Source organism: Heteronotia binoei, chromosome 7 (assembly GCF_032191835.1).
Source record: "Heteronotia binoei isolate CCM8104 ecotype False Entrance Well chromosome 7, APGP_CSIRO_Hbin_v1, whole genome shotgun sequence".
NCBI classification, from domain to species: domain Eukaryota; kingdom Metazoa; phylum Chordata; class Lepidosauria; order Squamata; family Gekkonidae; genus Heteronotia; species Heteronotia binoei.
The window spans coordinates 84,563,821-84,589,492 of NC_083229.1; the positions used below are offsets into that span (position 1 = coordinate 84,563,821).

The 25,672-nt window shown below is 41.6% G+C and overlaps 1 protein-coding gene across 19 annotated transcripts in view; it reads right to left on the reverse strand.

Annotated features, from left to right (window-relative positions):
- EPB41L3 (erythrocyte membrane protein band 4.1 like 3) overlaps positions 1-25,672 on the reverse strand; it is a 255,856-nt gene that overhangs the window by 20,209 nt on the left and 209,975 nt on the right. For 7 of the 19 annotated variants that reach the window (XM_060243957.1, XM_060243952.1, XM_060243956.1 and 4 more), the window contains 8 exons: positions 23,016-23,576; positions 12,407-12,460; positions 8,071-8,106; positions 7,855-7,920; positions 7,000-7,191; positions 3,022-3,096; positions 873-1,595; positions 273-395 (listed from right to left, as the gene is read on the reverse strand). In XM_060243957.1, coding sequence (XP_060099940.1) covers positions 273-395; positions 873-1,595; positions 3,022-3,096; positions 7,000-7,191; positions 7,855-7,920; positions 8,071-8,106; positions 12,407-12,460; positions 23,016-23,576 — 1,830 coding nt within the window. The remainder of the gene's footprint in view (positions 1-272; positions 396-872; positions 1,596-3,021; positions 3,097-6,999; positions 7,192-7,854; positions 7,921-8,070; positions 8,107-12,406; positions 12,461-23,015; positions 23,577-25,672) is intronic. The other 12 variants (XM_060243960.1, XM_060243959.1, XM_060243955.1 and 9 more) reach the window with 7 other exon arrangements.

Consider the following 25,672-nt stretch of genomic DNA (forward strand, 5'->3'; position numbering starts at 1 on the left):
ACATATCAGTCCTGTAGTTCTGGAACTCTCAAGCAAACATAATGGTTAAAGCCAAGCAAAACAAATAAAGACACACATTTTCCTCCATGGTTTTTATATGTGATTCAAGCGTAAGAGGAGAGAAGGCCTTCCCAACATGCAGGTTCTGAGGAAATGTGAGCACATAAGTGAAGTCAGGTCACTCACTTATATGCAAAATATAAGGAACATATTCCCCTCCTCCCAAAAGCACAGACCCATATTAAAATCTAAAGATGGAATCAAATGGCCACCTGAGCCCAGCTATGTGAAGTAGATGTAACCCCTCCTATGAACTCAGTTGGTTTTCTTGCAGAGTCTATTAAAGTGAAGATATCTGAACCATCCAAAGTTTTTTCACTGGAGAGTTGTTTTGTCTAAACAGAGAAATGTAGAGTCACACACATACAGAGAAGCAGACAGACATACACAAGTTATGCTAACTGGCAAAAGTAGAGACAGAGACGAATAAGAGGAGGAAAAGTGCCAGGGGTACAGAGAAAATAAATGGGAAAATAAATGAGCACAAATCTGTGATGTCTTTAAGCAGTAATCTAAAAAGCAAAGTAGTTAGCACTAGGATTTTGCTGGTATTGTGAAGCATTTCCCCCCCTTCAAAAGAAGCCATAGCAAGATATTATATTTCAGTAACACTAATTTTTAAAAGTTTAAAAGCCTGAAAATGCCTGCTTTGTATTGTGTTAATTGACAAACCATGAGGAAATAATAAGAAGCTACGTTGACTGTTGTCAACATAAAGCCAAGCAGCAAAAGGACCAAAAGGCAGGGTAGTGACTGTATTGCCTAAAGAAGTCATGCTTTTATTTTTAAACTGTGCCAAAGTTGCATGTTACCACTACTCTTGATGCTGATGATTCAGTAACATAGTGAGCAGTAGCAATGGTAAAGGGTGGCTCTCTGGAATATTTCCATTCTGATATACTCTTATCTTTCCGACCAAACGGCTCTCTTTTTAGTCTTTCATTGTCAAGAGGTTTTTCAGCTCTGGCCATCTGTACGCTTCCCGGTATGTCATGCAGGTGCAAATCATGATCCATTTTCTGGGTCTTCTTCAAACTTTCCTCTTCAGGACTCTGCATCCGGGAATCTGCCTCTTTAATGGGAGTCAATGATTCTGATACCCTTCGTTTTGCATCAGATAACCTTCCGACATTTCCATCTGTGACTGGTTCTAGAATTTCATACTCTGCTACTACAGGAATGATTTTCACAGATTCTAGCACTGCCCTTTCCGGTTTTTGTAATGCTTCAAGTGACGATGGCACACATTTTTCTCCCTCTTTTACTTTAGTGGTCATGGTTACAATTTTCCCAGAAACAGTATCATACGATTTTCCTACAGTGTACATTTTCTGCTTATTCTCATCTTTCAACTGCAATTCACCTTCCAAGTCCTCAAAGGTCTGTATATCAGTGGCAGTGGGTTTTAAAAGCTTGGCAGGGATGTCACCAGTTTTACTGCTCACAGTCATTACTTTGTATGTCACAATGGTTTTCGATTCACCATCAACTACCTCAGTAGGTACTTTGTCTACAATAACCCAATCCTCAGTGCCCTATATTTGAAATATAAAAGCTAAATTAGAACAGCTAATTGTTTATCTATGCATTAGGAAAGTGAAATATAATACCTTTTAGGACATTTATGGTACCATGCTGATAATACAATTTTCATGAATTCTAATACTGAATAGGTTTCAAAAGCCTATAGACAATTAAAATACTGAAATCTGTAGAAACTGAAGTCCACAATAAATGATAACAGAAGAATATAACTTTGTTTTAGTAATTCTCAACATTCCACTGACTCCTGAAAATACTGCATATTTATACCACGTTTATGGGGACACAATTTACAATTACCCATCTGGTACATTATAATCTAAAGATTCAATTCTAAGCATACTTACTCACAATCATATCAGTCATTTTTGCTTCTAAATAAACATGCTTAACTGTTGTGCAAATATTGCAAATAGTGCAAACTCTTATCTTTCAGAGAGAGAGAGAGAGAAAGAGAGTGTGATTTTAGTTAAAATGTATACTCTGTGCCCATTTATATGGAGTAATGAAAGAACAATAGTGTTTTCTTCCTATTAGTTTGATGAGAAGTGATGCCAGCGAAATATTCCTTTTGCAGCTTCATGAAAAACTTTGTAAGAATTCAACTTGCTATTGTAATCAGAGAAGTCAAAGGGTGCACTTTACATTTTTATGATATTCCAATATAGAATGATCTCTCCCCACCTGGAAGCAGGTGGAATCCTACAGCCTATTTTTTTCCCTAACCCTAACCCCACTCTAGCACACAGAGATGAGCAGACATGTAGACAGCACAACAGGCTGATAATGGAGAAAGTATTGGAAACAGTCCAGGAGCATTTCTTATATCGCTATCCAATACTGTCCTACAACTCACTGCAAGTGCTAGGAATAAAGACAGTGGGCACAGATTTCCTATTCCCAATAACAGTTGAACATAATAGATGAATATGCAGTAGAGTATGTGCCAGAAAGGATAGGGAAACAAAGTGGTCTTGTTTGCATCAATTACAAACTATGTGCACACTAACTGCCTTTATGGTGAAAGGTTATAGTTGTAGAAATTAACATATGCCCAACACAAGTATATTTTTACACACTTGTAATTGACAGAAATATATGACAAGGGAGATAAGACTTTCTAAGGTGTATGGATGTATTGGGAAACTTGCTATTTGCTTTAATGTGTGAAGCATATGAGTCGAATTTTTAACACTATAATAGCATATTGTTTGCAAGAGGTATCTAGTATATGAATGCACGCATACACAAACATCAAATCAAAAGATTCTAAGCTGCACCCACTGAAGCTCTAGGCAATAAGTCTCAAAGAGATCTTGTAGACCTTTTCACATTATTTTCCCTAGTATTCTTCCTGTCCACCAATGAGTCAGTGCCACAAAATTACATTTAAATCATAAGATCTGAGCATTTTTCTACCTGAGAATCAAGGTATGTAGTGCTTTCCTTCTGCAAAAATATACGTTTTTCAGATTTTTCTCTTTCTTCTTTGGTCTAGTGAATAAGAAATAGGGAAATACATAATTTTTGTGTAATTTGACAAGCAGAAATCTCCCCACCCGTCATATGTCTCCAATATTTAAGAAGAACACAAATTACTAAGCTATTTTACTGGGAACAAACAAACAAGACCACTAAAGCTGAAACTGAGATAACCTTGGCAGATTAGGTTAGGGTTCATTGATTTGAGCTTAGATTCATATAACTCTGCACCGCATAAGAATGTATGCCACACTTCCTTAATATCCCTTGGCAAGCCTTGTGAGTCTGCTGAAATATTTCAGTATCCCAATGCATTGTAACCCCAATAAGAAGCTGAAATATCTCCTTAACATTACTCTTGTTTATTACAATGTAATATGCCATTCTTCCAAAGAGCCTGGATGGCATACATTGTTCTCTTTTCCATTTTTATCCTTGCAACAGTCCTGTGAGGTAGTAGGCTTTAACAGAATGACTAGCTCAAAGTCATCCAGAGAGCTTCATAGGGAAGTGAAGACTTGAACAAGGATTCCTTGATCTCAGTCTGACTCCTTAACACTGTCATACTAGGTTTCTAGGATATTTGACACGTCACTGGAGAAATATGTGTCTAGGAATTGCTATTTAGCATGTTTCTCCAAATGGTGTGATCCTCAACAGATGGTTTTAGGAACTCTTTAAGGTGGATGACCAAAATTCCCTTGAATTATGAATTTTTCATTTTACTTCCTTTTTTGTAATGATGTATCTCTACAAAATTGCCGTGAATAAAAAATTCTATTAACTGAGCAGTCGAAATATGGGGAAATTGTTGATTATTGATTGTAGGTTTGTTATTTCGAAGTGGAGTGTTGCTTTTAGAAGCAACCCAAGATGCGACACTTTAGATGAGATTTCCTAACACTCACATCCAATTTGTATTGACTAGTGCTGAATATACCACAGGTCCAACCATTGTTCTGTGGCCCATCTACTGAAATGTTTCCACTTGGCTGAGAAGCAGCACCTGGTGGAAGGTTTTCTGGCATTAAGCAGGACTTCTTTGATGGACGCATAAAATTGCCTGTTGGTTACTGAATGAGCCACTGTTAAATGTAGGCTGCACTGGCAGGCACTGCATCAAGAGTGGAGGCGCTTTTGGTGGTCTGGCCTTATCTTGATGTGGAAATATGCATCTAGTAAGTCCAGTGCTATAAATCATATGCCATGGTGTAACAGAGGGAGGACATCAGTAACTGAAATCATTCTGAACTTTTTAGTTGACATGAACTTGTACAGGCTTCTCAGGTTTAAGATAGGTCTCACTCCTCTTTTTTTCTTGACCAGAAAGCATCTAAAATAGAATCCTGTGTGTTGATCTTTTACTAAGAGTTCTAGAGAGGGGGTAGGAGGGTGTGATGTAGTTTGACAGCCCCTCTGTTGTTACATGTATGGGGCACGGACTGTAATTGTCAAAAGCCCTGTTTTGCAGGTTGACGTTTGGGCAACTGGGCTTTTCCCCTTGGGGTAGGGAATATTTTCTTCTGCTAGCTGACAGACAGGTACATAAGCAGGTCTACTGGAGTATGAGGAATGAGACACTGGTTGGCCTCTTCCTCCTGGAACTCAGTAAGATAGCCTAAAGAAAGACTTGGATTTTGGTGTGTATGGGTTGGAGGGGATCACCATGTGTCTTAGTCATGAACTTGTCTTTTCACATTTTATTGAGCCCTTTGTCAATGGGCTCCTTGACAATGGACAGGTCTGTGTCCTTGAAAGGTAACCCTTCAGTTCTGATGCAGGTTTCCTTGTTGGAGTACAGTGAACCTGAGCCAAGAGTGGTGACGTAATGCTATAGCAATGGTGAAGCTGCATGCTGAGCAGTCTGCTGAATGTTTGGCTATGAAAATTTGGTGTTTTGATGATTCTAAGAGCTTTGATAGCTTGCGTTTGTCTTCAGGCAGCATATCTAAACATGGGGCAATGCCATCCTAAAGGAAGAACTGGTATTGGGCCATGATGCATTGGTAATTGGTAATTTTAAAGCCAAGAGGGGAAAAGGTGTAGAATTCCCTGCCTATTCCATCTAGTTTATAGCCCTCTGTGTTGACAGGGGTATAGCATGGTACTAGGGAGCAGGCAGTAAGGTGTTGGAAGAAGAAAGAGCATTCTTCCTGCTTGGTCCTATAGATTCTCTGTATGTTTAGCAGAAGACGACAAGAAGACTGGGCATAGCCAAGGACCAGTAGTGACCTCAAGTAAACCTTCCATGGCTGAGAATGTGATGTGGCTCATATTACTGGAATGCATAAATCTGAATATTGGATCCATTGCCCTCAGTGGGGCACACAAGATATTGATTTTAAGCAATCTTGCCATTTGAATTAGGTGTTTGTTGCAAGAGCAAAGGTCTTCACCCGGGGAGTACATGAATGATTCTGCCGTGGTGTCATTAGGGAAAGGCTTGGAGGCATAATCTGGTTTCCTGTCTTCAAAACCAGGGTCAAAGTCTCATTGAACTCCCCTACTGAGTTAATCCATTCATGCAGTTTGTGTGGAAGACTATGATCCTCCATGTTCTATGGATCCACTTTCACTTGGTTGGAACTGAGAGAAGCATATAGATCCCAGCCTTGGTCAACAGTAGTCACACTGGAGTTCTTGGCATAGTGGTCTGGATAATGTCAAACATGATTCTTTTGAAACCAACTGGACAGTGAGACAAGGGGGACTGACAACACAGGATGGATGATTCAGAGTATGGGACTGACCTCTGAAAAGGGATGATGAGCGACCCAATGGAGAAGATGTTACTGGAATGTGCACTGGCTCTGACTGTTTCCACTGTGTCCTTATGATGAGGCTTGGAATGGATAGACCATGCCACTGACAGGAGGCTTCTCCACATTCTTATGCTTGTGCTGAACTCTTAACAGTGGTGATGATAATCTTTGCTTCAGAGATGTAGGAACCAAGCCATGGGTTTTCCTGTAGACATGTTTAAGTCTGGAATGGTTGGTTTCAGTCTTGGAACCAAAGATGCTCAGATGCTTCTATCGGTAGCTGAAAGTGATATAATGCTTGGATCTTTGTTTTGAGCAGTGCCAGATAGAGCTTTCCCCACCAGGCAGGAAGCTCTGTCATGCCTTGCCTTCGGGGTGAATTGGCAACAGATGGAACAGCATGAAACACTATGTTCCTCATTGAGGTACAGTAGTCATTGATTGTGGTTGTATGAGTGGGGGATTTTGACCCACAAGACCTGTGTTTTTTTAAAAAGAAAGCTTTTTGCACCGTTTTGTAGGCTGCACGCTCTAGACAGGATGATGAAGTAGGTTTATCAGTGTGAAAATAATGGAGCTTCTGTGAACAAGCCTCTTTCAGCAGTGGCAGAGAGAGAGAACTGAGGGAAGGGTATTCTGTGCCCACAACATCTACATCATTCTGGAGAAGGTGCAAAACAGTGTGGAAGAGGTGACGGAGTGCCTCTAGGTGTTTTGAGCTTCAAATCCTCACAATGGCAGGCCTGTACATGCATAGTAAGCATGTAAGACTGCACAGGTAACCCGGCAATGAACCCTTTGCTCCATAACCAATTTTGTCTCATATGATCACATTTGTAGAAAGTTAGGAAGATACAGTAATTCTTTAGTTCTCTATTCTTACTTATAATCTCTTTCACAGATTTGACATATCCTGACTATTTTCCACTCTAAACTGTCCTTTCTAACAGTCTAATGTTTCACATTAATCAAAATAATTAGAATTAGTTAACACCTATTTAAAGTTTGCTGGGGCACTGAAGCTGAAAAACACTGTGAAGACACAGTGTCATCGTGAACAGAGTTACACTCTTTATTGAAGTCAATGGGCTTTATTGAGGTCAGTGGGCTTAGAAGAGGGTAACTGCTTAGTGTGGCATATACAGTCACTCACTTCTTCAGGCACAAGTGGTTCAATCATAGGAGCTTCCTCTTGTCTTGCAGCAAGCCGGACTGGTGATGTAGAAAGTCTCTTCTCCCATTCATTGGTCCCTGAGATATCTGTGGAGGTTTCCAAGAATGTCCTTTTCAGCTCACTTATATTTGTCTGATGTTTCATCAGGTCTTCTTGGTTTTTATCTAATTCCTGTGGGGAAATGGCACATTTTGTAACACAGGCTATGTAAACTGGGTGTGGGGGGGATTTGGGGTGGGGTGGGGTCAAACCATGTAAATTAGTCAACAAAAACAGGGGAAAGGCCTGGAGGGATTAGATCTCACAGCACTAACACAACACACTAGTGAAACTGTGGTATTTTGAAAGATAGCTTACAGAGACACTCTTAGGTCCGCTTCACACAGAACATAGTAGCAAACCAGTGTTCACCACTGAATATACTATTATAAAGAAACTACCCAGTTCCCTGGTGATTATACCTGTATAATATATGCATTTCAAACTCATTTACTGCATTCACAGATTATATTTTTGCTTTTATGTATGAAACATTTTATGGGAACACTTTAAAAATGCAGTGTGTAAAGTGGTCCTCTTTTCTGTGAGCATCAAATGTTCTAAAGGACTGTCAGATTCCACATACATTCTAGATTCTACCTACAAAAGATTTTTTAAAAAAATCTAGGCATACATGAAGAGTCCTAAAAGATAGTGTAACAGAAAATCTTCAGAAAAGAAATAGCAGTAATTAGCAAGTGAGAATACATCATGCATCATAGTGTAGAGTCACAGCTTAACCACTATAATCAAAACACATGTACAATACATGCACTGGTATATACCAATACCAACCTCTAACATAAGATTACTATGTTTGACATACACATTTTCACCCTTTATGCGCTTAATCAGACTACTCTGAAAAAGTGAGAGAGAAAGGGAAATGTAAGGGTGACAATATTAAAAGGATATAAGAATGGTGTAGTAGGCAGAATTGGTAAATGTAATACTGAGAAATTTCTGCAGGCACCAATGGTTAGCCCTGTCTCCACACACATACACACCCACCTGTGCCTTGAGATCACCATCCTCCTCTTGGTCTGACTGTTAGCATAGGAAAGATTTGAAAATATAGTAAATTAAATTATTACAATACAATAATATATACATGTATAATAAATAATACAGTACAAGTATTTCAGATTAAATTATTCTAACAATATTTCAAGTGTTTTACATACTTAGTAATCCTTTTAACAATCCAGGAGGTCAGAATCACTATGGCCATATTTCAGGTGAGGTAGGCCCTTGTGCTGAGAGAGTAGCTTGCTTCAGGTCACCTCACTGAGTGTGTTCATGAAGATGAGAATGAAACAGTGGAACTGGTTTTGAATACACTTCAATCATTTAGTTAAATGAAAAGGAGGTATCTTTGCTTTATGGAGACTGTGCAAAAACAGTATTTATGTTTTTCTTTTGCATTTATGTATTAGCATTTTAAAAATATCAGTATTTTTATCAAACAGAATATGCTGCAAATGTGAACATTAAATAAAATGAGTTAATATAAATATACTTGTGTTACAATTTATGTTACTGTATTAGGAAGATGTTCAAAGATAGAGAATAAAACAGGCCTGTAGACAATGCGTCCCCCACAGAAAAATTCAAAGAATCAAAACATTTTAAAAAATAAATTTGTTCTTAAAAAATAAGATGTGCATGGGGTTTCTAAAATGATGCTGGGCACAGTAAGGGAAGCTTCAGTCTCATTTTCTTTTTTCCAGGCAGGAAATGCATAGGTTTTTTGAAATGCAAAATAAAATAAAATTGCAAAATCCAAAATAGAGAGTCGGATATTTCCCTCCCCCACCTACACCCCCATGTAGATTAGGAAGCCAGTAGGGTCACAAGGGTTGCAGGCAGGGGAGCTGGTCTGTTGACAGCTTGCAACTCTCTTATTTCTCTCTCACATACACATACCTTCCCCAGACCCCCTGCCCCATAAGATTTCCTAATGCCCTGCCTGCCACCCTAAATTTTCTGGCCACATGGTGGAAAAGTGGTTAAGGTGTTAAACTAGGATCTGGAACAATCCCCCCTCATGCCATGTAAGCTTGCTGGGTGACCTTAGGCTAACACATTCTCAGTCTACTGTACCTCATAGGATTGTTGGAGAGTAAAATGGAGGACAGGAGTGAAAAGCAGAATATAAATAAAGTATTTTAATAAAGTATTATCATTTATTAAGGGAAAAACTGCTATTTATCTATAACCCTGGATGGCCAGATAGAAGGTGTGATTGAGGCTATTCCAGTATAAAATGCTGTTCCACATAGCATGTCTATCCTTATCATATTATTAGGATGTGCATTATATAACTGTGCTAGAATATAAAATACATGCTTATAATGAACAATACATTTTTTTAATGTTCAAAATATTCAAAATGTGGCAGGTATCATAGTTTTGCAGTCATCACTTACAGTAAGTACTTTTTTGGGGGGAAGGCCTTGTAAATTAGTCATATGTGTATGTTTTCTCTGAGCCACCTTGGTGGGAAGGGCAGGATATAAATCGTAAATAAAACTAAAAAACAATGATGCATCATTGATGTCTGTGTATTTTGTACTGCTCGAAGTCCTCAGTAAGGATGGGCATGAACTGAACTATAAAGCAAAATTCATCATAGATTTGCAGTCATCTCTTGTAGTAAGTACTTTGGGAAGGGGGAACACTTGTAAATTAGTCTTAGAAAATTTTCTCATTGATGTATCATTGATGTCCATGATGATATTTTGTACTGCTTGAGGACCTCAGTAGGGATGGGCATGAACTTTTACGGTTTGCAAATAAAAGTTCATGATGGTAAACCATCACAAACTTCTATGAACTTTTAAAGCAGTTTGTGGTGGTTCACGGATGGAGCAGAAAGCTGGGGTTTAAACCTCTACCTTCTGTTCCCCACCAAAGCCACAGAAACAGCTGAGCAGCAGGGAGGCAACTTTTTGGAGGTCTTGTGCAATCCCCTTAAGCTTTAAAGGGACAGAAGAAGTGTGAAAAACAGCTGAGCAACAGGGAGGCACTGCTCAGCTGTTTCAGGCTGTCTTGTGCAGTCCCTTGAAACCTTAAAGGGACTGCAGAAAACAGCTTTAAAAACAGCTGTGTGGTGGGGAAGTGCACAAGATAGCCTGAAACATCCAAGCAGTGGGGAGTGCTTCCCTACCACATAGCTGTTTTTCCAGGCTGTCCTCTGCAGTCTCTTTAAAGTTTAAAAAGACTGCACAAGACAACCTGAAACAACTGAGCAGTGAGGTGCAAGCTGTTCCTCAGCTGTTTAGGGGCTTTTTGCAAAATAGGGCCACAAACCATGAATGGTTCGGTTCATGAACAAAGCTCCTGGTTCAGTTTGTGATTCGGCTAAACCACATTTTCCTGGTTTCCCTAATCCCACATATATATATATATTAAGAGTTGCTTTAAATAAATACGCAGATAGCACTAACATACAGAATTTTATATCTGAAGATATGTGTGACAGACTGCACATAAAGCAGGTTTCCTAGTGTAGAGACTAAGGTCACTTAGTCTGAAATTTTAGTTTGTAACATTTAGACCCTGGGGTTAGTTTTGCAGCAGCCTAGCCCTCAGCTGGAAACACTGAAGCTGGCAGGCCACCTGTAGGCTGTTAGTAGATCATTTGGATCCTCCCTAATGATCCCTGTCAAACTAGATCATTTCCATCTAGTTAAGTTTAATTGCAGGTGTCAAACTTGTGATTAGATAGGGGAGGCAGGTAAATCTAATCACTGCTTATGCTTCCCATAGAAGTTAAAAGAAGGGACATTTTTCTCTCCATTATGCTTGCTTGGGCTAAGGCTTAAGATGAAGGTAAAGCTAGGCTTATCTTGGGAAATGATTATTTTGTTTGGGAATCTTGGATTTATGCTGACTGGATTAGAATGCTGTTTTGCCAGAGGTCTAATATAAAATGACCTACCTTCCGGATTATATTTTAAAACCTGTACTGATGACTGGTGGAACCAGCAAGGTAATAGTTCTTGCACCTCAATAAATTCTTTAAAAGACCTCTTTGAACTGGTCTATTGGTCGGGACTCTGCAGAAGCTTCCAGTGGCCTTGGATCTTGTCTGCATACTGGTGTAATATCTTCAGAGGAGCAGAGTGGGCTGGTGGTCTGCTTCATATATACATATAAAATGAACCAGCCTGGTGGCAGCATATCAATCAAGTGTGCCTCTCCTATCAGGACTCCAGGCCAGCCTCCTGCTGGGAAGCCAGGGGAGAGCTGGAGGAATGGCAGGCTGAGCACTACACCTATTGTAGCTATTTCAGAGAGCTAGAAGGCAAAGAATTAATGTTTTACTGTAATGCAGAATTTGATTGACAAGCTGCTGCTTGCATGGATTCCCCTCTCTCTTTGATTGGTTGGCACCAGCTGAAGAGAACTTTAGGAGCAACTTAGTGCTTAGGAAAAGGGTCTTTTTAGGCTGTCATTTCTGGCAAGTTAGTAGTGAGTCAGTTGGAGTTGGCGTGTCTGTTAGAGGGAATCCGACAAAGTCATTTTTAAAGTCCTTGGCCTTATTGAATACTGCAAAATCTGAGGGAAAATTCAAAATAAAAGCCTTTAGTCTAAGTGTCAGCCAAGCTGAAAACCATTTATTCCCAGAGTTAAGAACTGAAGATCATGTTTGGTGGAAGAGATTGGTCAGTAGGTTGAAACTGCTGGTATAGCAAAATAGAAAAGGAATATTTCCTTCTCAGTTATTCAGTGGGTTCAACTCTGAAACAACTCCCTGGTTTGTGTAAAAGAAAACAGCCTCAGACACCACCAGAGTCAAAGAGAATATTATAATCTCCCAGGGAGGGAAATAAGTACAGGAAGCAAGTACTAGCCTTCAGGAAACTAAGTTAGTTAAATGAGTGTTTATGAAGACATAGTTTTGCTGAAAAAAAATCTCTCACTGTTAAGAACTAAGCATCAACAAATACTCTGCAGTTTGTTAAAATATTATAACCTGTAAATATGAAATTTACCTCATCTTTCTCATCCTCCACCTATCCCTAATCCACCATGTATGTTAAATAAAACTGTTATTTCAGATTGAATTTTACAATGTCTCAAGTGCCATTTTAAATAAAGAGATTATTAACAGAGCTCCTGTTTATCTTCAACAAATCTCTGAGCTAGGCAGAAGCCAAATAACGTCTTACAAAAATTTAAAAACCTTTTATGAACACATACGGCTTGGGTATACTCAGAGCAGAGGAACAGCTTTTTAGTTGTTTTGGCAGGATAATCTGTATCACAGTAAAAGAAGCAGCAGGGATCTGTCATAATGTGTTACAGTTTTTGAAAATAATAGGATAACAACTGAACAAACCTCTGTGGCAGTAGTTTCACCATCAGCAGCAGTATCTGTTCTTTCACTGTCTGTCTGTTTTGTTGAATGAGTAACCAGGTTCCAGCAAATTAACCAGGAAAAAGAATAAACCAATTTTGTCAGTAAATAGAAGTCACATGCTAATTAGCCAAGTCTACATCCCTGCGAGCTGTACTTGAGTTTCTTTCCAAACATAGCTAATTTAAAGAAGCAAAATGAGAAACAGATGTGCCAGAATCAGAGGAAGGCTCAAGGTATATTGCACAAAGCCAAACAGATTATTATTAGACAAAGGCATGTAATTGTAGCTTTTAATTCCTTTTATGAAAGCCAGGTGGCTCTGAACAAGAATTAAAACTTGTAGAAATAATTGTGTGTGTGTATGTATTTATACACACACACACACACACACACACACACACATATATATATATATATATATATAAAAATCCACATTAACAGTCACCTGCCTTTCAGCCGCTTTTGATATCACTGCCTGTATTACCAAAGAGTTAAACACACTAAATATGCTACAGTCTGCCTTTGAGAGGGCGGCAACTCTCAACAGACATCAGTTATTGCTAAGGTAGATATGCTACTGATAATTCTGAAGTTGTAAGAGAATAATTAAAAAAGACAATACTTATCATTCCAATGTACAAAACATGACAAAATATTTTTTAAAAAAGAAGAATGACATTCACTAGGTACAAATGATAAAAACTGAAACAAAGCACAGCATTATCCACCCTTAACTATTTGTGATTTAGATTGTATCAAGAACAACTCTAATAATACTGAATGAAAAGGAATTAGTACAGGTACATAATACACTGAATCAGTTTAAGGGGGGAATAATCTCTCTGATTTTTCAAACAGTTCTTGTTAGACTACAAAGGCAATTCAGTGCCACAGTGTCCCCAGTCATAACAATACATATCCTGTTAGTATTAGTAAAGCATCTTCTGCTGGTCACAAACAATACATTGCTGTAAGAGTAATGATGCTTTCTAATGATTCCCCCTCCCCCCCCGAATGAATACAGGCAATGTTTCCAGGGTTTGGAAAAAAACCCAGTCATGCAAGTGCCCAGTGTCAGGCTCTGAGAGCATAATCTGGAAAAGTGTAAAGCAATTTTGCATAGCCACTCAAATTCCTGCAGCAGGCTGGCAGCCATTTTTTAAATAAACCATTCATGCAGCAACTTTAAGCCTCTCCAAAACTGTCTGCATGAAGTAGCCGCCATGTGCAGAATCTAAGAGTTTCCATACCACCTCAATACAAGCTTGCATGACACTTAGTACACATGTCAGTTTTGGATAACAGCAACAATGAGGCCTGGTTGAAAGATGCTGCAGAATGGGGTGGTGAAATCTTGAGGTAACAAGAGTAGGCTATACAGTACCACCAGGACTGCAGGTGGGAGTACAATTTATTTGCTCCACCACATAAAAATCCTCTGTATACAATGAAAAACAAGTCTGGCACATCGGAGAGCAAGGTTCAGTGTCACCCTGCTCTCTAGGTATTCTATTAATCACATTTTAAAAAAAAAATGCAAGGCAGAATTCAAAAACAGATCCTTTCCATCTTAAACCCATTCTAGCATCTCAGAATTCTATCATATCCCCACTGCTGAATACCAATTTCAAGACAAATCTTAATGGCATTTCTAATTTCTCCAAATTTATTTGTTTATAGCATTTGTAAGATACATTTATGGAGTATGATAATGTAAAAGCTTTTTCCCTCCTAGAAAAAGCATTTCAAAGATATATTGTATGTTTGCAATTTCATTTATATAATCTGAATGGCTGTATCTCACAAGATGTTTTGTATTTAGGGGTGGTTACTACGGTACAAAATACATGAGGCACTTGTCAAATATTACAGTATACATTTACTGTGTTCAATGAAAGTAGTGAAACCTATAATGTCCCCTGTATTTGGAAGAGGAATGCAATAAAAATTCTCAGATATATTCTTAATATGTGATAGGTGGTATACATATTTTGTTCTCAGAAATCTATGCCAAACAACAAATGACCCCAATGAGAAAAGGGCCTTAATTTTTTTTTTAATTTTTGAATGTTAATTTCACTGTCATCCATGGTTTTACAAAAATAAGTGTAGAGTTCATTTTCAGTGCAGCTTGATTCAGCACAGGAGCAGCAAATTTGGTTTTTGGAAACTAACCACTCCACTGAACAAGACACTTCCCTTTGAAATCTTGGGGCATCATGCATTTTCAGGGAGAACCTCCACATCTCTGATCTCAGGGAAGTGTTGGAGAAGGGAAATGGTGCCACCTCCATTCTTCTGGAACTGCTTCGTGGTCTCTGTGCTTCACACTCATGGGATAGAGCGCCTGTGCTGATCCCCGAATTGGTACCTAAAAAGCCTGGGATTTTTTCGCACTTGGCACCAACGTGCATGCGCAGATGTCCCAGTGCGCATGCTCACTGGCGTCAGCGCGAGGATCCCGCCAGTTCCTTTCTGACCGCTGCACTGAGAGGATCTCCTTTCGTGTCCCTGGTCAGTAATGTAATCTTAGGATTGCCTTTCTTGTTGTATATAGCCTGTTTGTTATTTTCTTAGTGTAGTTAGTTAGTTGTTAGATAGTGTTGTCTAAAAAAAAAATGTTGGACTTGCCCTTCGGGGCCCAGTTTCCCCCCGTTTTTTTCCTCAGAGACTTTCCTGGGTGGGTTTTTTCCTTGGTGTCTATGGAAAGATGTTGGGTTTTTTTTTAAGAGGTGCCGCTCCTGTGGGAAGAAGATTGCCCCCCCATGGCTATTCCCTCTGTCTCCTTTGTTTGGGCGAGAGACATCGCGTGGATTCTTGCTCGCACTGCCTGAGTTTTTCCAAACAAACTCGCAAGAATCGAGCGGCGAGGCTTTTGGCTGCGTTGGTTGAGTCGGCACTTCGTCCTCAAAAGATGGCATCGGGCCCTTGTACCGATGGGAGAGGCTGCAGCCCCAATGGTCACATCGGCCAATACATCGCCGATCAGGACCGAGGTGCCAGTCGAGTGCGGGCGTTCCACAAAGCGACCTTGTGAAGGGTCAGTGGACACCCCAGCTAAGAAGCGTTGGGATGACTCGGGGACCCGATCATCCGCACCGAAGAAGGTGAAATCTAAGGAGAAGTGGAAGAAGAGATCGTCCTGCACTCCTTCCCCTTCTCATGACACTTCGACATCGATGTCGACCGCTCCACCGAGGAAGATCTTGGCATCCCCACATCATAGCCCTTCGGTGTAGAGAGGAAGTGCTTTGCAGCAGTTGCGTCTATCAGCATTGGAGCAAGAGATTGACCTTACTCAGCGCTCCCATTCTTCAGGGTCGAGGCATCGCAGTAAGAGCGACTCTGTCTCGGAGGTGGAGTTGTCAGCACTGATGGAGCCATTGGCACCGCTGGATCAGGCAAGAGGTCGGAGAGAGCTGGAACCAACCACCATAGCTTGCCGCTTCCCACCACTTCCACCATGGGAGCAGCACCAGTGGCCTCCCTACGCCTATTCATACTCATCGTACCAGTGCTACCCCCCCTCGGGAGTTTGCAGACTGGGACCAGCAATCCGAGGCATCCCATATGTCGAGGCTTTCCCAGCACTCTAGGCGGTGTCCCTTGGCATCAATGTCCGTCCCGCCCGAAAGACGCGGCGTGGTGGTGGAGGAAGTCCAGCCTAGATCATCGGAGTCAATCCGGTCACCCGTCAGAGAGTCAACGCCGGTGCTCTCGGAACATTCTTTGAGGAGAGAGTCTTCATCGTTGGACTCCGAGGTCGGTAACAATCCGGACAGGGCTTTGGAATCTTCGCCAGTGTCTCATACCGCTGAGGATCTTCCCATTTCACCATCGGAGGATCTAAAGTCGTATGGGGACCTGGTGAAGAGGATGGCACTCTCCCTCTCTCTCCCAGTGACACAACCGCAACCCGTTGTAGACGACACTGTATTCGACATCGTGCAGCGGGATACGTCTACAGCAGTTGCCCTGCCTGTTACGAAGGTCATCTTACAGGCAATGAAGGAACCTTGGACGAAACCTGCTTCTACACCTGTGTCATCAAGAAGGTTGGACCACATATACCGCGTCCAAGAGGCCGGTGCTGAATTTCTCTTCACGCATCCAAAGCCCAATTCGGTGGTCGTATCCTCCTTGTCAAAGGCCCACAAGACGCACTCCTCTCCACCAGACAAGGAGGGAAAGAAGCTGGACAATGTTGGGAGGAAGTTTTACTCTGCTGGGGCCCTGGGAGTAAAGGTATCTAACTATGCTGCGCGCATGGCTAGATCACAACACTCAGTGTGGGAACAACTTACCCCCCTCTTGTCTTCCCTGAGTGAGGAGAAGAGGTCTGTTGCAAAGAAGTTGCAGAAGGAAGGCTTTGCTGTAGCCAAACAACAACTGGCTGCAGCAAAGCATATGGTGGACGTTTCAGCAAGAACCATCACGTCTGCCATCTGCCTCCGCCGCCACTCCTGGCTCAGGTCAATGGCCCTCCAGCAAGACACCAGGGTCTTCGTTGAAGATCTGCTCTTCGAGGGCGAAGGCCTCTTCAGCTCGACCACTGACAATGCTATCCAGGAAATGGATAAAAGCATAAAAACTTCCTGGAACCTGGGTGTCCCGGCGTCTTCCAGAGCTGCAAAACCAAAGCAGTGGAACATATCAAAAGTTCTCCCCAAAACAGCACTGGAGACCTCGCTCTGCCCAACCTGAGAGTAGGTCCCCATACAGGGGGAAAAACAGAAACCGCTATGCTTCTGCACAGACCACCGGCAAGTCCAAGGGCGTTCGCCCTCAAAAGCAGGGTCTTTGACTTTCTGGTAGCATGCGTCACCGTCCCCACTTCTTCTTCGTCTATCCGCCTCTGCCCATTCCTGTCAGCCTGGGAGTCCATCTCTACAGACAGGTGGGCACTTTCCATCATCGCGGAAGGCTACAAAATAGATTTTGCTCAGATTCCGAACCAATCTGTGGTAATCACCACACCCCCTTCCCCACCTCTGCTGGCGGAGGTGAGCAACCTCCTACAGAAACACGCCATAGAACGGGTCCCGGTGGAGGCCAGGATGGGAGGCTTCTACTCTCGTTACTTCCTGGTTCCCAAGCGGGACGGGGGTTTGAGGCCAATCATGGACCTTCGGAATCTGAACAAGTTTATTCTGTACCAGAAGTTCAGAATGTCCACTCTGCAAACAATTCTGCCCCTCATCAACCAAGGCGACTGGATGGCAACGCTGGACCGCAAGGATGCCTACTTCCACGTCAGCATTCATCCTGCGTTCAAACGTTTCCTTAGATTTGCTGTAGGTTCTCAACACTTCCAGTTCAAGGCCCTTCCGTTCAGTCTGTCCACTGCACCTCTGGTGTTCACGAAGATGATGAGCGTTGTGGCTGCCCACCTCCGGCTTCAAGGGATAGTCGTCTTTCCATACATCGACGATTGGCTCCTTGTGGCGGAGTCGAAGGAGAGTTTGTCAAACCATATTGCCACCACTCTTCGTCTTTTTCACACCTTGGGTCTGCAGGTCAATTTGAAGAAATCACACCTTATTCCATCACGGACAGTTCAGTTCATAGGGGCCTTGCTGGATACGAACCTTTATTGCGCTTTTCTGCCTCAGCAGAGAGCGATGGACATTATCAACCTTGTCGAACTTCTGCAGAGTCGAAAGTGGGGCACAGCGCAGCAGCTGTGTTGTAAGCCGCCCTGAGTCCGCTTGCGGAGAGGGCGGGATATAAATGTAAAGTAATAAATAAATAAATAAATAAATGCTGGGGCTGATGGCAGCGACTACAAGCGTGCTGATCTTTGCGAAGCTGAGGATGAGAGGCCTACAACTTTGGTTTCTTCGTCAGTTTCGACCATTAAGGGACTCACTTTGAAAGAGGTTTGTAATTCCACCTGTGACACTTCAAATACTGCAGTGGTGGAAATCAAAAGACAACATTTGTCAGGGAGCTCCTTTCCACCTACCTGTACCAACAGTGATGGTCACAACAGATGCGTCTTTATGGCGTTGGGGGACGCTCTGTGTGTGGGGGGCCCTTGGCCTTTGAAATTGACTCACTGCCATATAAATTACCTGGAACTGCTGGCAGTTCATTTTGCTCTTCGATCCTTCCGCCCCATGGTGGCGGGGAAGGTTGTTGCTCTGCTAACGGACAATACCACTGCCCTGTGTTACATCAACAGACAGGGAGGGACAGTTTCTTGACAGCTCTGTGCGCTGGCACTGGAACTGTGGTCGGAGTGCCTGGACCACGACATCTTCGTGAAGGCTGCGCATCTCCCAGGGGTGCTCAACCTGCAAGCAAACTCCCTCAGCAGGGGTATGGCTTCCCCGCACAAGCGGGAGATACAGTGGCGCTTCCTTCAACCCGTGTTTCAGCTCTGGGGGTATCCTCAGGTGGACGTCTTTGCCACAGCCAAGAACCGGAAGTGTCCTCTGTTCTGCTCCAGAGAAGGCTCAAATCCAGAGTTGTTGGGAGACGGTCTGTTGTTCCCGTGGAAAAGTCGGTTGCTATATCTGTTCCCACCTCTGCCACTATTGACAAGGGTGGTCAACAAGATTGCAAGAGAGAGACCATGCTGCATTCTGGTGACTCCATGGTGGCCTCAGCAGAACTGGTTTCCGATCTTGCTCCAACTGGTGAGGGGGGTCTTCTACCAGTTTTCGGCGGAACCGGATCTTCTGTCAGCTCAGGACGGTCATGTATTCCATCACAACGTGCCCCACCTGAAGCTGACAGCGTGGTTCATCGACCCTGTGAGTTCTCCAGCAGAGTCCAACATGTTTTCCTGAATAGCAGGAAGCTGTCTACCCGAGCTTCTTATGATAGGAAGTGGCGGAAGTTTCTTCAGTTTTTAGTTGACCCTACAGTTTCACCCCAGAGGGTGGGACTGCCGGTTATTTTTGAGTTTTTGTTATCTCTGGTGGATGTTGGCCTTGTTTTTTCCTCCATTAAAATTTATCTGGCGGCAATATCTGCATTCCATGAACCAGTGGAGGGGCATTCAGTTTTTGCACACCCTCATTCTAAGAGATTTTTGAAGGGTTTGCTTAGGCTTCATCCTCCTTCGAGATCACCCCCACAGTTGTGAGATTTGACTCTAGCGTTGGACAGACTGACTCGGCGTCCTTTCGAGCCGATGTCCACATGCTCATTGCAACTCCTATCTTGGAACACTGCTTTTTTGGTAGCCATCACATCAGCACGCCGTGCAGGGGAGCTCACGGTTATGCTTTGTGACTACCCATATCTAGCTTTTCAGGAGTCTGGAGTGTCGTTAGCTCCTGATATTTCTTTTCTCCCCAAGGTGGTTTCTCAATTCCACCTTAATTTAGAGGTTTGGTTGCCCATGTTTTACCCTACATCTTCCTTGGATGAGGAACGTAGGCTGCATGCTTTAGATATTAAGCGTGCCTTATTGTTTTATTTGAGTTGCTCCAAGAGTTTTTGTAAGGACCAGCATCTTTTTGTTTCTTATGCTGCTCTTAAGTTAGGTTCCAGAATCTCGTCTCAGTGGCATTCAAAATGGCTCACTGAGACTATTAAACTGTGTTATTTGTTGGCAAAGAAGCCGTTACCTGGGCCTATTAGCGGACACTCTACAAGAGCGATGGCGATGTCGGTGGTGTTCCTGAAAGGTGTTTCCCTGACGGACTTTGTAAGGCTGCCACCTGGTCCTCTCCACATGCCTTTATGAAGCACTACGCGCTGGACGCGCATACTCAACAGAGGACTCGTCTGGGAGCTGCGGTACTGCAAGCTGTTTCTTCTGGTTGACCATCTTCCCGCCTCCAGGTATGTCTTGCTTGCTAATTTCCCATGAGTGTGAAGCACAGAGACCACGAAGAAGATAGACAGGTTGCTTACCTGTAACTGTAGATCTTCGAGTGGTCATCTGTGCATTCACACTACCCGCCCTCCTTCTCCACTGCTGACGATCTCCCTCCAGTAAGGGCTTCCAGCGGTCAGGAAGGAACTGGCGGGATCCTTGTGCTGGCACCAGCGAGCATGTACACTGAGACGCCTGCGTATGCCCATTGATGCCGAGCGCAAAAAAATCCTGGGCTTTTTAGGTACCGATTTGGGGATCGGCGATTTGGGGATCGGCGCAGGCGCTCTATCCCATGAGTGTGAATGCACAGATGACCACTCAAAGATCTACAGTTACAGGTAAGCAACCTGTCTTTAGTTCAGTAATCTACATTAGGCCTAGATTTATTCCAAATGACAATAATGGCTACATCATCCTTTGCATAACCAAGCAATATAATGCTGCAAACACATTATGTAGCATGGCAGGGGTCAGTAGCTGTTCTTTTGAACTATATTTGCAATACAGTATTATATTTAGTATGGTGATGTTCCATGACACTAACTAATTAAATATGCATATATTAAGAGTCACAAAAGTTCTCATGGATGAACTACCCAGTTGGTAACTCATTTGTGGATTGCTTATTAACTAATTATATATAACCAAATTGACATAAAGTCAGTTTTACATTTGTAACATTATTAGTATTCAGCCATCAACAATTAGAATAGGTGCAAAATATCTATTGGAACTCTTAAATAGGCTCTGCATTCTGTGCACTCACTTTTATCAGACTGGATTTGGTTTTCTTCTATCAGGGATGAATTAACCAGTACCCAGGGTGCTATTTTCCCAATAACGCCTTTTAACTGTCTCTAGCTGTAACCTGCATTTCCTACTCCCCTTTATTAGAATTCCTCTCATTCTCTTTACATTAGGAAACTTTTCTCACATGTAAAAGGTCCATTTCCACAAGGGTGGAGGGAATATATTCCCAAACACAGTGGCTCTCAAATATTATTCAATCAAAGATGTCATTGCTGCCTTTTAATATGATCCTGCCTGTATAAACTTTTGAAATTCTATCAAATGGAACATAAAATCAGTAATCCTTTATTGCAGGTATGAAACTGCAACTATAATCAAGGGCTACAACAAAAAAAGTATAGATAAATAACAGCTCAGTAAAAGATATAAAGACCTATCTAGAGAAAAGTTGATGTATTTCCCTTGGCAGCTTCTCAACCAATGGGAATATTTAATGAAACACCAACTGGGATTTGCAGTGAAATGGAAACTTAACCAGGGCCCTAAAGGAAAGCTTTTATAGGAGCCAGAAAATAAAAGGATGATTAGACAATTACTAACCAACTTTAATTTCTAAGTGATGTACCTAGCAGGCGCCTAAAGGCTTTTCAAGTGAAATGTCAGATAGCTTTAAAACAAAATAGAAAGTTCTAGACACATGCCCTTTAGCTTTTGTTAATAACTGCTGTGTTTTGTTTTGCTGATGTAATGCAGACATGCCCAACTTTAAAATAAAGCAAATGTTCATGCAATATGTCCAACAAGAGAAGCACCCTGGATTAGGCACAAATCTGTGTAATCTACCATGGAAGTACTGGTCCTGGAGTAATCATCATCTCAAAACATCATCAGATATGCTCAAGTATATGCATTTCTATTCAGAAGTTTCACTAGGTTCAGAAGTGCTTCTTCTCACGTGTATTTGCATTGGATTTTATTAAAAAAACTACTTTTGCAAATAACAGCTTGGTTGATTACTAATCCTAATGCCACAAGAATGCTGATGTTTGACAAAAAATAAGACGGTGGATATTCCAGAATGCATGTTCAGGAAAACACCCTACTTGATTTAAATATCGTCATATTTTGTTTAGAGAATAAAAATATAAATCTGGTTGCCACTATTCATCCTAGCATGTGTCTAAGATAATAGTAACAAATGGTGAAATTGATTTCAGATTCTTTTAATAATAAACAAATTAACAGCTCTGTGCAAAATAGACTGGAACTGTTTAGAACTGTAATAAGCATATTTAAATATTGTCTGGACAGTCTACTTCCTTGGCAAACAGACGGAAAAGTGCCCTTCATATAATCAGCACCAATTTTGGCAGTGTAAGTGTGACGTGGTCGACATATTTTCTTTGGTAGTTTTTCAGTCAGTGGGATTATTTAATGACACACCAATTAGGTCTGTGGAAGAAAAGTTATAATACCAGTGTAAAAATGCACACCTCAAAGATTGGATATATTTTATTATCCATGTATTTATTTAAAAAGTACTGAAATTGAAATTACTCAGCACTGTATTGGATGCTGACCCAGTGTCTTACAAAGATGGAAGCTGCTAAACTAATTATACATCACATTTTATGCTTAAACTCCTACAGGTACCTTTAAAAAGTCAACTATATATAAAAACGAGATGGTTTTTAGATGGTTCTAAAACCAGCTAAATAGTTACTGTGTTAGAAAATAAGGCTACAAGATCTTGGGTTGTAAATAAGCTACTGTAAAAGGGGTTTGTGGTAATTTGTAAATACAACTACCTCATACACGTAATGTTGTGCCTAACCCTGGGGCTCAAACTACACTCTTAACACAACAGAAATTTAAAAAAATCTGAACATATCAGCACAGACAAAAATGAGGCTCTGAAAATAGGACTACTATTGCAGCATTCTAACACTGTTTAGGACTGAAGCAATGAACACAAAAAAGTGTGTTCTGTGCCGAGGTACACACCTCTTCCTCTGAACTGTCACTCAGGTCATTGTCAAGTGAAGCACTCAAGGAGGCCGCCTTGGGCTCCAGGTAGCAGAGGCACATAGCCAGAGGAAAGGAGAGAGTGAGGGCGTATGGCACTGAGAAAGAGGCAGACAACAGAAAGAAAAAGATGAAAAGGAAACAAGGCACGAGGGAAGGTGAGCGAATGGGAAGAAAATGCTGTATGCTTTCTGGCAGGAAGGTGGTTTCAGAGAGATTAGGAAAGGATAAGTAGCCATCATCATCTAGGAGAGAGGGAAATGATTCTGGAAGTTGCAAGGAGAAAGAAAACAATGTTCCACCTTTGCCAGCTTTTTGCCTATAGCTAAATGCCATATCTTGTTCAACCAAGCAAACTTTTCCTATTCTATCAGAGTCCAAGTCCGACTTGTGCTTTTGAATGGCATTTTTAGATGCCTCACAATCAAGTAACTTCTGACCATTTTCCTTGCATCTCCTACGGAGCTTTGTTGAAGACTCAAGAGGACCAGATTGTAAGGATGGAGATGGGTGTAATGACTCAGTGCCAAGCAAAGGTGGCTGATGAGAAAGAAGAAAGAGCAGCAAACAAAGTGCAAGAGCAAAAAGGACAAAAAGAAAATTTTAATTAGTTAATTTTCCTCTGTACAGAACGTTAATTACACAAGATTAAAGAATGCCAAATTTATTCATTAGATTAAATATACGAATTCCCATGCTGCATGCCATAATTATTCAAACAAAGGGAAGCAGCCCAATAAAGCAAATTTGAAAGACAACCTGTCTGTTAAGTATACTAGTATGAGCCCTTATGTTTAAAAATGTTGAGCTAAAGAACTGTTATGCATATGAAGCTTTAGATTCCATGAACATTCCATGCCCCACATTAGTTTGGTTCATGAGGTCTCAAATACAAAGTCTGAATTAAGACAGTGCAATCTCTTATATTCACAAGCTGATTATTTCCCCTGTCTTCCCTGTTACACTTACCTGTAGCTGATGTTCATTTGAGTGTTTTTCCGTACAGGCATACACTGGAATTACACAAGTGTAGACCAGTCATAGACATCTAAGTGTTTCTGGCTGTCCAAGGTGCTCTCCCACCTTCTGGTGCAGTTTCCTGCCCTAACTTTCCCTAAAAAGGGGAAGAGCGCCTTTCTCTGGTTGTTGAGTTTGCTGCTGGAGAACGTACAGCCATAGGAAGACCAAAGAGAGCTCACAGAACAGAGAGTGGTATGTATACCTGCGCAGAAGAACACTCAATGAACAACAGTTATAGGTAATTGCAACCACATTTTCACTGTCATGTCTTCTGCGCAGTCCCTTATGGGAGAGTAGCAAGCTAACTTACTCCCATCTCCTTGGTGCCAATGCAGACTTCTCCTGTATAAGAATAAGGAAGGCAGTTATTATCAGCAAGGTGAACTCTGATCAAGGACTTAGCTAGTTTGGTGTAGTGGTTACGTGCGCCAAATCTGGGAGAACTGGGTTTGATTCCCCACTCCACCTGCTGGTATGACCTTGGGTCAGTCATAACTCTCTAGAGCATTCCTCTCAAGAGCAGTTACCAGAGAGCTCTGTCAGTTCCACCTACATCACTAGGTGTTGGTTATGGGAAGGGAAGGGAAAGGAGATTTTAAGACACTCTGAGACTCCTCCTCCTCCTCTTAATAGGTTATCCAACATTGATTAAGGAGAGCAAGCTGTGGGATCTGTCTTTGCTATCGTAGACTAAGCAGGAAACCTGACCATAAAGCTTAGAGCTCTGCCATGAAGATGGCCAATGTCCCATATCACAGCATCTTACTGAGAGTCTGAGTGATGAAAACCGTGTATTATTTGGTTTGATTCTTGGGATAGGGCAGCATGGTGTCAGTGGGATCCTGTGTGTGTATGTGAAAGGAGCCAACTTAGTGGCTAGATGGCAAAAGCCTGTTTGAACCTGTAAACATTAAAGAGAATTCAGACTATACTCTGAAGCCATAACTAGCTTAAATTTATGTGCCTCAGCAAGGTTTCTTCTCTGACAATCTGGAGGCCTGTTCTTTAAAACAACCTTCTTTGTTATTTACATAAAACTCCTGCCCAGTGATCACCATGTAACTTGAGGGGAAGGTTTACAGTTTAAAATAAACCTGGTTCCCCCAAATCATACGAGTCTGTGTGGGTTTTTCCCAGTTGTAGAAAAGGTCTGTCAGAGACCATAAAAGCAAAACTTCAGAAACTATTATGGGAACAGAAAATTGTTTGTGGGGGCTGTGCTGGAGTGGAGAGACCACTCTGTTACAAGCCAATTCTGTAGTAGCCTGAGTCTTTGTCTGGCAAAGGGGATTATCACAGTCATTGAGGCCATAAAGAATTATATATGTTTACCAGGTTTACCTGCAGGACTTAGCTTTGGGGGAGGATGTAAAAAATAACAGAAATATGGGCAGACATTGTCTCTGGATAGGGATGTACCTAACCTGTCATCCAAAAAAATGTTGCAACTACTCTTTCTCCCTGTGGTGGGCAACTAGTACCACATTACTTTTGTAAATACCTTTGGGGCAGAGGAGAGGACAAACAGACAAATGATATATTGGTACATCTGGTTGACGAAAACAAAAGACTTTTCTGAAACCCTTTTTAAAATGGAAATATGGAAGGAAACCTCT